Here is a 13,911-nt window from a genome sequence, read left to right as displayed (position 1 = left end):
ATTTCATATAAATGCAGTCATATAACATATGGTCTTTGGTGACTGGCTTTTCTCATTTAATGTAATGTTTTCAAGATTCATCCATGTTGTACATATATCAGTACTTCATTTTTATCGCTGAATAAGATTTTGTTGTGTGGACATAACCTAATTTAATGTATCTATTCATCAGCTGTTGGAATTTGAGTTGTTTCTAACTTTTTGGCTATTATGAATAATGTTACTATGAACATTTGTGTGCAGGATTTGTATGGATGTTTTCATTTCTCTTGGGTACATACCTCTTGAGGAACTGCCAGACTGCAAAGCAGCCACACATTTTACCCTCTCACCAGCAGGGCATGAAGGTTCCAAGGTCTCCACCTCCTCCCTCACCAACACTCTCTTTTGAGACCGAGTCTCACTCTGTCGCCTAGGCTGGCGTGCAGTTGCACGATCTTGGCTCACTGCAACCTCCGCCTCCCGGGTTCAAGTGATTCTCCCACCTCAGCTTCGCGAGTAGCTGGGACTAAAGTGTGCGCCACCACACCCAGCTAATTTTTGTATTTTTAGTAGAGACAGGGTTTCACTGTGTTAGCCAGGATGGTCTCGATCTCTTGACCTCGTGATACGCCCGCCTCAGCCTCCCAAAGTGCTGGGATTACAGGAGTGAGCCACCGTGCCCGGCCACTATTATCTATCTTTTTTATCCTAGTAGGTGTGAAATATTATCTCATGTGGTTTTGATTTATATTTTCCTAATGACTAATGATGCTGACCATCCTTTCATTAGTGCATATTTAATGCCATTATTGACATGGTTCTTTTTACATCTGTCATTTGCTATTTGTTTTCTGCGTATTTACATATCACGTCCTTTTTGTTCCTCTGTTCCTCTTTTACTACCTTCTTTTATGTTAAATACATTTTTTTGTGATCACTTTCATTCATGTTTATTTTTTCATCTTTTTGTGTTACTCTCTTGGTTGCTGCCCTAAGGATTATAATATGAATCTTCAATTGATCACATTTGTACCTCAAGTTAATACTGAGCAAATTCTGGCAAAATACAGCAACTTTGCTTCTACATAGCTCCATTTCCCATCCTTCCTTTCTGCTAATGTTATTTATATTACATCTTCATGTTTAATAAATCCAACAATACAGTGTTAGAGTTATTGTGTTAAACGTTAGGTTTTTGAAATAAATTAGGAGAAAGAGAAAAATGTACATACTGTTTTATATTTTCCCACATATGTACCATTTCTTCTTATGCAATAGATTTACCAGTTTGTGTTACTTCTTTCAGCTTAAAGGAATTTAGTATTTCTTGTAGAACAGGTCTACTGGCAAGATATTCTCCCAATTTTTGTTTATCTGAGAATGTTTTTACATCATCTTCATTTTTGAAGAGTAATTTCTCTTTCATTGAGTTTTTCTTTCAGCACTTTAAATATGTCATTACATTGTCTTCTAGCCTTCATTCTTTCTGAAGAAGTCAGCATTAGTTAATCCGAGCATTAATCCTAGCATTAGTTCCTCGGTAGTAATATAGTCTTTCTCTTGCTGCTTTTAAGGTTTTGTCATTGTCATCGAGCATTTTGACTATAATGTGTCTATTGTAGATATCTTTGTGTTGATCCTAATTGGGGTTCCACTATTTCTTTAAATATATTTTCTCATCTGTTTGTCTTTCTCCTCTCCACCTGGGACTCTCATTACAGGTATGTTGGTATGCTTGACATTGTTCTACAAATCTCTGAGGCTTTGTTTATTTTTGTTCAAACTTAGTTTTGTCTGATCTTCACAATAGATAATTTATATTAATCTATTTCCATGTTCACTGATGCTTTCTTCTGCCATCTCAAATCTTTCTAGTAAGCCCATATAGCTAATTTTTCATTTCAGTTATTGCCCTTTTCAACTCTAAAATTTGCATTTTTATAGTTCCCATTTCTATATTTAGAATCCCTATTTTTGAGTCATTGTCGTATTTTCCCTTAATTTTTTCAAACATATTTAAAAGGTATTTTGAAGGCTCTGGCTCCCAAATATATCTGGGCTCACTCTAAGTCAGTTTCTATTCACTATTTTTCCCTCTGAGTATGTTTCACTCTTTCCTGTTTCTTTGCATCGCTCATATTTTTGAGAATTAGACATTTTAGAAAATATATTGTAGCAATGCTGGATGCTAATTTATTTTTGAGGGTTTCCCCCCACCAGACTAAGGTGCTTGCACTTAGTCTGTAGAATCTGTCTCTTCCCATGGCGCTCATGTGTCTGCTCAGTTTTTGTTCTTCATTTTTATTTTTTATCCTGACTCCCTAGTGTTCACCCCCATGTCTGCATAGCTGAGTAGTTAACTGATCATGTGGGTGGAAACTGTGCTCAAACACCTTGAGTCTTTCAGGTTCCTACCCTCTGGCAATCAATCTGTGTGAGAAGGTTGGTCAGAATATTCAAAGTTTTTATCTCCTTTTTCTTTTACTTTTTGATGAAATCTTTACAGTCTCCCCTGTACATGCCCCAGGGATGTGTGAACAGACTATTTGGTCCCTCTATCCTATGAATCTCTGATATCCAGGATCTTAGATTTCTTGCTAGTACACTACTGACTGCAAACCTTAGGCCAGCAAGGTTGGATTCCCCTGTTCATTTCTCCATGAATTCATCACTTTTAATTGACAAGTCAATGATCTTCTCCCTACTCTTCTCCATACCAAGTCTGTCCCTGATTGTAGAAAAGCTGATGATTTTCTCAGTCAGCCTCACACGGGTCAAACTACTCTTCTTGCCAATAGAGCTTGCTTCAGTCTTTGGCAGGAAAGTCAGACTCCCACTATTCTTCACCAAAGTTCTAGCAAACACTGTTTTTAAGAATAAATGCTACTCAATTTGTTGTCTGCTTTTGGTCAGTTTCCAGACCCCTCAGATGGTTGCTTTGGACAATTCTGTCCTGTCCTGTTTTATGCTTGATTTTTGTGGGGAAGGTTAACCTAACTTCTTCAAGTCACCATAGCCAAAGCTGCTCCTGTCCTTAATCTTCCTAAACACATTTAAGCATTGTTATTTTAAAATACGTCTCTGATAACTCTGATGTCTGGGTTCCTGTGTGTGTTTATTGTTCGTTTTTTAAACTTTTGTTTTCAATGACATGTTATTTCCTAATGAGCCTGGTTATTTTTTATTGAATGCAAACATTGCACCTGCAAATCAAGAAATAATTTGAAGCTTATTATTAATGGTGCCTTCTGTCAGAAAGGCACTAGAAATCTCAGATTACCTTAATCTCATGTCAGGGATTGGGATTATTTGAAGTTGGGTTTATTTTCTCTTATGACTAATCTATTTAAAGGGACATCTCTTTCTGAGATGTCCCTTTCACTTCAAGATCCTGACTCAAGATGCCAGGAAGTTACCAGACTTGGGAGGTCCCAGACTGCAACTTTGCTGAGCTTCTCCATCTTTTATTATACTGGTGCAAAAGTAATTGTGGTTTTTGCTGTGATGGCAAAAACCACAATTACTTTTGCACCAACCAAATATCTTCCTTTTTAAAAAATAGTAGATTCCATTTTAGGAAAAACAGCCTCAAATACCGGGAAGACTACTCTGGGTATTCTTTTTCTCCCCCATCTTGGCCTTGTAGTTCTTCACTGCCCTATAGTATGTCAGTGTCTTTGAGTGATTAAATTTTATTTTATCCAGCTTTTTTTAGTTGTTCCCTGTGGGAAAGTTGATCCGAATCACCTAGTTCACTCTTATGGGTATAAAGTCTTAGGTGTTAACCCATCTAGGTTAACTTATCTTGGATGTTAATGATCTAACCTTTAGGTGTTAACTTGTAGGTGTTAACTATCTAGGAGCTAACTATAGGTATTAACTTACCTTAAATGTTAACAATCTAGTCTTTAGGTGTTAACTTGTATTTTCATTCCTTTATTTCCTTAAACTTACTAGGCATTTTGATTTAATATTTTGCATGGAAGATACCAATATTTCAATCCAATTCTTTACAGGTCTAGTTGTACCATTGGTTGTTTTATCAGTTCTCTCCATTGCCTTGTTTTCTTGTGTGTTTTGTGAATTTTTTTAAAATACCGAGAGCTCACATACCTTGAAACTTTGTTTGTGGGATTATTTTGTGGCCTGAATTGGCATGAGTTGCTCTAGGGGGAATTTTGTTGCTTCTGTATGGTGCCTGTATAGTTTCTTAGACCCTGAGGTGGTGCAATTTCATATACAGATCACATAAAAGGGTTAAGTTGTAATAATAAATCCTGGAGCGCTCTTTTTAAAAAACTTTCCATTAAGAGCCAGTGTTAGAAACAAGCTGATAGTATCCTCAGGAAGTTTGTTTTAATTCAACCTTGGCCTGAGTGAACATCAAGTTTGTTTTAATTCAACCTTGGCCTGAATGAACATCAGCTTTGCAAAGTTTGCGTTGAGATTTGTTTTCTGTTTTTGTGCACTCTCGTCTGGGATGACCAGAACTTCTGCTCCACTTAATAGCAAATTCCCTCATGGTAAAACCAGCCTAAGGGCTCTGCTTACCTCTCTGGCTTCCCATTGGCACTCAGTTTTGGGGCCTCCTTACTTTCTTGTCAGTGTGTCAAGGTATTTGAAAGAAATGTTTAAACCTCTATTCAATATTTTTGGTGATTTCAGAGAGAGAGAGATCCTGTATTTCTAGCCCACCATCATGTGAAATACGAAGTCTCCAGTTAGTTTCTTTACCTTGCCTTCAGTGGACAGTATGGCAGCAGTTAGGAATATAGGCCAGGTGTAAAGAGATAGGCCAGCAGATTGCCTAGGTTCAAATCGCAGCTCCACCAATCACTGATTATGTATCCTTAGTCAAATTACCTGTTTTTTTTTTTTTTTCCTGACGGAGTCTTGCTCTGTCACTCAGGCTGGAGTGCAGTGGCGTGATTTGGGCTCACTGCAACCTCCGCCTCCCGCGTTCAAGTGATTCTCCTGCCTCAGCCTCCTGAGTAGCTGGGATTACAGGCATGTGCCACCACACTCGGCTAATTTTTGTATTTTTAGTAGAGATGAGGTTTCACCATGTTGGTCAGGCTGGCCTTGAACTCCTGACCTCATAATCTGTCTGCCTCGGCCTCCCGAAGTGCTGGGATTACAGGTGTGAGCCACCACGCCCGGCCCTGCTTAATTTCTCTGTTACAGATTCCACATAGGATTATTGGAAAGAGTAAGAGTGCAAAGCGCATAGAACCGTGCCTGCCACTGCACTCAGTAAGAGCCAGCTATGACGCTGATGACTATGTCACACTGACCTGGTCTTGGACGTCCTCATCACACAACTCCAGCTGCATAATGCGCTCGAAAGGTCGGAAGAGTGCTTCATTGAAGTAAAAATGAGGTGGCTCATTCCAGTCAGTGAGGACCTCTGTCAGTATGTCATGGATGAAGGAAACAGCCTTCTGAGACACATGTCTTTCCTTATGGCAAGCAGCCTGCAAAATTCATCAGAGAGTGGCATACCATCAGGACAGCAGACAGTGAGAATGTGGTTTCTGAAGGCCTTCCTACCCCACCTCATTACAAGGAGGGAGAAACAGCAATTCTGTTAAAATCAAAACACTCTAAGGGATAAGTCTAAGCAAACTGCACACTAAATTGCATTTTAAACAATTTAACGAGCTTATCAGGCACAACTTCAATTTCATGTTAATGTTTCTAGAAAAAGAAAAGTTTCTGGTAATTTATTTTTCTGTAACATGACAGTTTTCTTAAATGGTACAGAACATGCTCACTATAAAGACACCAGAACCCAGACTAGGAATGGCTTATGGTTTCATCTTAGCTGTGCCCCACACGTAGGAAGATAAGATGAGTCATCTGTTCCTCAGTGAGGTGAGGGACAAATTGCCACAGTAGCTCTAATTGGTTTACAAACCTCCTGGTATCCATGCTCTTGAGTAGTCCTTTCCCGTACTGGCCCTGGGCTTGGACGTGTGAGTTGCTTTGGCCAGTGGAACACAAGCAAACATCATGTAAGAACAGAATTAAAAAGTACCTGTGATTTGAGGTTAGCCCTGTTGTTGCTCTTTGGAACCCTAAGAATGCCATGTGAACAAGCTGGGGCTGGTCTGATGCAGGCTAGTCTACATGAGAGACCATGAAAAGAGAGACCTATTTGTCTAGCCATCCCTGTTAAGGCCATCGTGAACCATATGGCCCCAGACTTTGCACCAGCTGACCATAGATACACAATTAAAGCCAGTGAGATCCGCCACGCCTGGCCAACCCCAGAACTACCCAGAGAAGCCTACCTCAAATATCTGACTCATGGAATCATGAGCTAAATAAACGGTGGTTGTTTTAAGCCACTAGATGTTGGGGAGGCCTTATTGTAGAGTAAAAGATAACTGACAGACTTTTCCCCCATGTCTACATTGCTATTTTCTACCCATTTTGCTTACTAGAATGTTCTCAGGTTAATAAGTTCCAAGAAGTGTTTTATGATTTATCTCTACCAGGTAAGAGCAAAAGGGCTATTAAGAATAGCTATCACTGCAAAACAGGGCAACAGTTTTCCCTGTCAACTTGGAAGTGGCCAGTCCTCATGTACTGAGATGCTTAGATGTAGAGCTGCCATAAAACTGATCACATGAACTGCTTTCCTTTGGAGAGTGAAAGGGTCTTAGTATTAATTTTGTTAAGAAAACTAAGACGTAGTGTTCCCTGACTGAAAGGACACCGTCCTGAGTATATTTAGCTATTAGAAAACAGGGACTGGTAGGAACCAAAGACATTGTTATATTTATGTATACAAATAAAGCTATTAGGAACCATCCACAGTCTTTCTGTTCCAGGCTCAGGTTGATACCAGATCAAAAAAATGAAAAACTAGCTGAGTTGTACAATTGCAAAGAAAGAGGGTCAGAGTGAGACTAGGGTAGTACTGCCCTTTGGGGTGATTCTTTAGATGCCATGAAGTATAACTAGAAAACAGTGATGTTTGTGACCAGGTGATGGGCAAGTTCCCACTGCCCAGTGGCCACAGTGCTTTGTCCCCATACATGACTACAGGCCCCTGTGCTGGCTCTGCTGGTCATTGACTTAGCAGTTCCAGGCTCTTCCCACCTTTCCAGTGCTCACCTCCACCAGGTGTGGGGCCACTAGGCTCCAGCAGCGCATCACGTGCAGCAGGGGCCGTGCTTTGCTCCGCACAATCCTCAGCATGGCATCCCCCAGGCGGAACAGGTGGAGGGCGCTTTTTCGGTCTTGAGTGGATTTAACCTCTCCTACAGGAAGGCAAGAACATAAATGCCAGAAAGCCCAACCTCAGACACAGTCTGACCTATTCAAGCAAAGAGAGAGGTTGAAAATCTAGGTAGGACCAGCAGGGTAATTCGATATTGGCTAACCAAGGGAGGAGGGAGCCCTGGATTCAAGAAGGATGTGGTGGTTCACTGAGCAAGGCCTGCATTGCCCTCTCACTCAGCACTGTAGCCCCGGTAGCTGAGATGTGACAGGTGTGATCAGGAATTGATTAGAGGGAATGAGGTAGCGGTTCGGTAGGAGGGCCGAGAAGTCCGACTGTCTGAGTTCAAATCCTGGCACCATTTAGTAGTTGTGTTATATTTGGCCAAAGATTTTCCTCTTTAGGCTGGGCACGGTGGCTCACGTCTGTAATCCCAGCACATTGGGAGGCCGAAGCGGGTGTATCACGAGGTCAGGAGATCAAGACCATCCTGGCTAACACGGTGAAACCCCGTCTCTACTAAAAATATAAAAAATTCGCTGGGCGTGGTGGCGGGCACCTGTAGTCCCAGCTACTTGGGAGGCTGAGGCAGGAGAATGGGGTGAACCCGGGAGGTGGAGCTTGCAGTGAGCCGAGATCGCGCCACTGCACTCCAGCCTGGGTGGCAGAGCAAGACTCCGTCTCCAAAAAATAAAAATAATAAAGAAAAGATTTTCCTCTTTAATGATCTCATCTGTAAACCTGGGGATAATACTGCCCACTCCTAAAATTGCTTTAAAGATTAAACGTGATAATACACATAAAGTGCTCAGCATGGCCCAGCACATACTAACTGAACAACATTATTAGCTATTATTATTACTCTTGTTCCTGTCACCTTTCATTTCATCATCTGCTTTGACAATCCTAAATAAACCTCTGCAGCCTTTGCCAAGCAGACCTGGTCCCTCTGCTGCTCAGTAACATGCTGTCTGGCCTGCTCTGTCTTGTTTCAGTACCATCCTTGTCTACCCTGATCTCGGGCTACTTCTTTGCCACTGTCACCTTCATCTTCCCCGCTCCCTTCTTGCTCATGTTCTGTTGCCTCTCCTCTACTTCCTACTGGGGATGGGACCCAGGTCTAAACACAAAATTCATTTGTTTCATATATACCTTACACACAGCCTGAAGGCAATTTTTGTATCCCTTGGGGACCCTCAATAAACTGTGTGTTGTGTGCCTGCATTTTGAGCGTAGCCCGTCACATGAGGTCAGGTGTGGAACTTTCCACTTGTGGCCTTATGCCAGTACTTAAAAAGTTTTGAATTTTGAGCATTTTGGATTTTTGGGATACTCAACCTGTAATAATCATCATGGATATTTACCCTGCATCAGACACTGTGTTTTAAAGCAATTATATTTCCTTTCTTTTTTTTTTTTGATGGAGTCTCACTCTATTGCCCGGGTTGGAATGCAGTGGTGCAATCTCGGCTCACTGCAACCTCTGCCTCCCGGGTTCAAGCAATTCTCTTGTCTCAGCCTCTTGAGTAGCTGGGGCTACAGGCACGTGTCATGACACCCAGCTAATTTTTTTGTATTTTTGGTAGAGACAGGGTTTCACCGTATCGGTCAGGCTGGTCTCGAACTCCTGGACTCAGGTGATCTGCCCGCCTCGGCCTCCCAAAGTGCTGGGATTACAGGTGTGAGCTGCCGCACACAGCCTATATTTTCTTTTAAGAAGAAAATATAATTATTGCTATTTTACAGAGTAGAAAATTGAATGTCTGAAAGGTGATATGACTTGCCTCAGATGCTGTGGCTGGTAAGTGTTGGAGGCCGCATTTTATATTCCTACCTGATTGATTCCGAAGCAAGTTTCCCTCTTCCTAGATTTACCGCCTCTTCCTGGCCCCTGCTCACTGTGTGCTTTGTAAGCTCAGAGTCTACTGTTTTCTCCAATGAGAAAGACTTTGAAGGTTACCCCTGGGCTCAGAGATTCTCTGAAAGTCTGATGGGCCTGGGAGGTTGGCTTTATATTGCTCAGGTTTTAAAGTCTATTAAAAACGAGTGGGGCAACAACTGTGGCTCTCAAATCCAAATCTGCAGCAAGGATGAAAAAATCAAATATACTGCTTTTAGAACTTTAGATTCCTAAGGATGGAAGGGACCTCAGAGGTTGTGCCGTCCAACATGTCACTACGGTGCGTCCCCAGCACATGGCTCCCTGTCTCTGCCTGAACTCATTCGGGACAAGGTGCTCACTGTTTCAGGACAACCACTGGTGCTGTGGATGAACAATTCCATCTGTGAGCAACCTGCCAACCCTCTGGGCCCCTTGGACAATTCAGTACAACTCTACTTTGTCTTCCACAACACTGGCCTTCAAGAGGGCCTCATTTATTCACCTGGCCTCACAGGAGATGACGCGGACACTGACCCATCATTAATGGGATATGCCTCTGAGATCAGTTTTGCAAGAGTGGTATGCAGTTTCCTTTTTCACCACCCCTTTTGGGATCAGTGGTTGTTTCTGCATATCACAAATCACCTCTGTCCAGCCAACTGGACAGAGGTGTGTGGTGTGGTTTTTGATATGCAGAAAAGTTCCACCTTCATGTGAAGGAAGCTATCTGCACCCTAAGGAGCCACACAATTTCTACCACAAGCACAAAACTTAGCAGAACAACCTAGTCCAGCTCCAGTGGGAATTCTTATAGATGTGGTAGCAGCATTTCCATTCACAAAGAGTTACACCACCCCTCACACAGGGTGCCTCAAAATCCAGAGACAAATCTATACTTGGGCGTAGCTTGTGTGAGTGTAAGCAAAGGGAATGTGGAGTCAAATCTTCAGGCACGCTGCTGGTGACAGAGGCCTGGGCTGTTTCCTGCTAACCTCCTGGTATATGGTTTCTTCCGGGAAACAATTACCTGGCATTGCCAGAGAGTAATCAACTGTATCCGTGACGGAATGAAAAAGCTGAGACTGCGATGCTTTCTTCAGCTGGTAAAGAAAGCCTCCCAGGGCCATGAGGTTCAACTTATCCGTAGCATCTTCAAAGAGCCTGGATGCAAACAGAAAGAGATGTGCTCTTTGGAAACAGTTCAGCAAGGTCTTATTGGCAGAATGATTATGGCATTTTTGTTGATGTGATCAGTGGAAATGTGTGTAAACACTGTAGACAAATGTATGGTATTATTATATCTATTTTAACTGTGTACAAGTCTGCTCTGTGACATTTTAATTCAAAGGCACAAAGAATATATTTAAAAATATCTTTGTGCCCTCATGGTCTAGCTCAGCCATGGCAGGCTCTCATAAAATGCTTGGCAAGAAGCTGAAAGATGGCAAGGCGTTGTTCCCAGAAACTAATTGGGAATGGAATCTTCAGAATTAGCTTCAATTTCATAAACGATGTCAAAAAACCCCCATAAATTGATGAATACGTTTTGTCTGTCTATAATTTATGAGCATAATGCTGGAAGGGATACAAAAACAGCTAAGAGTGGATCCTGTAAGCCCCCCTCAGGGCAGGGACTGGCCTCATACACACCCAAACGCCTGGATGTGATGGGAACTCAAGTATCTATTTGGAAGAAAGAATGTTCCCTAATATGATGGGTCTTGCAAGTTCTTTTTCTTTTCTGCTCAGCTGGGCACAGACCTTGCCAGCAGAAAGATTTAGGAAGGTGGGGAGCACAGTAGCAGAATTTAGGGGAGGATTTGAAGGTCACTGGAATGAAGAATGGTAAAGATTAAATATCTGTTTTATGAGGCCACAATGAGGAATGTGCCAGGTGAGCCTTCCATGGCTCTTGGGTCACCCTGGTATCTGCCTTCCAAGCCTCACAACACCACAGGGCAATCAGTGCTGCTTCAGGGAGAGGGTCGCTAATAGAAATGGAATCATGAGTCCTTTTTGAAGGAGAAAAATGAGACATGCAAGTTAAGATGGGAATTAGTGGATCAAACGTTTATAAATTATCAAAACAAACATATTTTTCTTGCTATTTTGATACCATTTGGCTTCTGGGTCCCATTGACCATTTCTCCTCCCTCATTCCTAGTAAGAAAATAGTGATGAATATTATATTCCACCTGACATTTGTCTATTGCTTTCCAGATTCTAAAACATTTTCACAGCCAACTTGGATAAGCAGGACAAAGCAATTATGGTAGTGGGATAGTAGATGGAGAAACTGAGTCTCAGTGCAGCTATGTCTACAGACATGACCCGGCAGCTGGGGAGTGCAAAGCCAGGACAGGAACTCAGGTCAATCTGAGTCCCGGCCCAGGGAGTGCTCCTCCCACTCCCATCCCCTTCCTGACGGTCCTCCCTGTGCCTGTGCAGGGGGTCTGGGACACAGTGACCAAATGCTGAAGAGGTAAGTGAGGTGGGGCTGTGTGTGACTGGTGACCAAAAGCACTTTCTACATCAGGAAGATTTTCGCTCCTCACCTTCCCATGGTCGTTGGGCATCAATAAGTAACACATGCATGTGGGATTTTTGAAAACAGCCATAATCATAAAAATAGTGGATTTTTACCATTTGCCAAGCTCCACTCCAGCTGCATCAAGTTACTAATTAACTTACCCTCACAACTACCCGGTGACAGAATTACTTTTAAAAAATGACCCTATTTTACCAATGGAGAAGGCCAGGCAGGGCCCAGGATCTCAGGAGGTGAGATTGCCTGAGATCCCAGAGTAAGTGCAGTGCTTTGACCCCAGGTGGCCTGCCTCAGACCCTCCAGTGTTAGTAGAAAACGTTTCATTCCGAGTATGGATGTAATGGTAGAGAGAACAAAGCTTGAAAAAGATGGAGGAAATTTAAGGGATTGGCTAACACATGGGTCGTCCCTGGCATGACTGAGACCAGATGGACGTGGGTGTCGCCTGGTGAGCAGGCTCCCGGCCCGTGGGAGGCTGGCGCCCCGCACCTGTCGGCCTGCGTGGAGAGGGTGAGCACCACCTTGGCGGCGCTGCTCCCGCTCATGAGGCTCCCGCCGCGGAAGTCCGAGGCCCGGCCCCGGCTGCCTTCCCGGACGAGGTCCTGGATGGACAGGGGCTGGACGACGGGGGCCATGCTCAGGGAGCGCCCCTGCTCCGGGCTCTGCTCCGTGGGCGAGCCCTCACACTCGGGGTCCCCAAGGAGGCCAGCGCTCCCAGTGGCCTTCTGGGGCTGGCTGATGGTCAGAGGGGGCTGCAAGGCACCATCGCTGAAGTGGTTGTGCTCCAGGGTGCCCACGTACTCACACACCCTAGAAAGAGCACAGACAAGCAGCTGTTAGACTCTGCAGCTCATCCCGGCAGCTCCATCAACCCCACAGTGCCAGACAAAGGAAATGCAGCCAGCTCTGCCAGTTCCCCAGCTTTCCTCTTTCCTGTGAGCACAGTCAGTCCTTCCCTCCTGTGTTCTCATGTCACACAGCATTATTAGTAGTAGTATTTGAGTTAGACCAGACAGCCTTGAAATGAATAAAGGATTATTTGGGTTCTTCCACCCCAGGCTGGGAGAAGGACGGGTAATGAGGCCCCGTTCATCCAATCCCCCTGCCTAGTCCAGCTTATTGGCTTATCTGCCCTCCTGCTGTTTGAGCCACTTTTCCCCAGGCACCCTCTTTCCCTCTATATAGTGCTCTGATTAGGAGTTGGGAAGCATTTCCTTACGATGGGATTCCAGAATGGCCAGAGCTATGACGGACAGGCCATCCAGCCACAGTGAGTTCTGCCCAGCCACCTCCTGCCTGGTCCTGATGGCGCCACATAACTCAAGTCTGGGTGCAGTGGGTGGCGGCCGGGTGGAAGGGCAGTCACCGAATCATGGCAAACACAGAGAAGAGTCACCACATGTGCTACAACTGCCAACTTCTAAATGGTTTGTTCCCAACAGAACCTGGGACAAGGATGGTTCGCAGGGTCCCTCATCTCAGAGTAAGTCCGTTTACCGGTAAAGAGCGTCGTGGATAATCCACTCTGATGTTCTAGAATCAGGGAATTTTTCAATCCCTTACCCGCTGCTTGTGTACCAGGATAGCCTTTTTCTTTTTTCCTTTTTTTTTTTTTTTTCTTGTTAGAGCAATAAAGAACAGCAGGTTAGCAGCCTTCATAATAGAACCATTTTGCTCAACAAACACTCATGGCTATATTTGCTTTGAAGACGTGAAACTGAACCCATCTCTGGCTGGTGCCCTGGGCCATCAGCCATCACCCTGGCCACTCTTGCCCCATGCCTGCTCTGCCTAGACCTGGGTTTGGAGTGAGTGTGAGGTGTGTGATGCAGAGAAGGAGAAGGCACAGTGTGGCCAGCCCCCGTCCTGTTCCATGGGCAGTGCTCCTTCCACGGTACTGGGTCTGCCCTGATGCAGCGCTTCGGGAGACGTGCTTTCAGTCTTAGTTGTAAGAGGACCTGGACTCTGGAGCTATTGCTGGTTTTCATCTTACAGGCACTGTGCACTGTGTAACTCACTGGGAGCTTCTTTTCACTTTGATGCTACAATGCTTAGAGCCAAATTTTTGGTCTGTCTTTGGCAGAGGTGTACTATTTTGTTTTGTTTTGTTTTGGTCTAGCTACATTAAAAGTAGGTATCTTGTATTTTATGTATCCAAATAGGCTATCTGAAATCCTTCTTTAAGTAAAGAGGACATTGATAAACATTTAGCAATGTAATATTGCAGAGACATGACCAGTTTTAGATTGGCACTGTATTCACTTAACTTAC

The 13,911-nt window shown here is 43.7% G+C and overlaps 1 protein-coding gene across 2 annotated transcripts in view; it reads right to left on the bottom strand.

Moving 5' to 3' along the window:
- The window catches only part of LOC105465707 (ARFGEF family member 3), a 183,210-nt gene that overhangs the window by 38,794 nt on the left and 130,505 nt on the right, over window positions 1-13,911 (bottom strand). For both annotated transcript variants that reach the window (XM_011714278.3, XM_071096517.1), the window contains 4 exons: window positions 12,130-12,450; window positions 10,120-10,253; window positions 7,105-7,250; window positions 5,277-5,456 (listed from right to left, as the gene is read on the bottom strand). In XM_011714278.3, coding sequence (XP_011712580.2) covers window positions 5,277-5,456; window positions 7,105-7,250; window positions 10,120-10,253; window positions 12,130-12,450 — 781 coding nt within the window. The remainder of the gene's footprint in view (window positions 1-5,276; window positions 5,457-7,104; window positions 7,251-10,119; window positions 10,254-12,129; window positions 12,451-13,911) is intronic.

Source organism: Macaca nemestrina, chromosome 5 (genome assembly GCF_043159975.1).
Source record: "Macaca nemestrina isolate mMacNem1 chromosome 5, mMacNem.hap1, whole genome shotgun sequence".
Lineage (NCBI taxonomy): Eukaryota > Metazoa > Chordata > Mammalia > Primates > Cercopithecidae > Macaca > Macaca nemestrina.
Note: the sequence above shows the minus strand (reverse complement) of the source record. Positions and strands in the feature narration are given on the sequence as shown.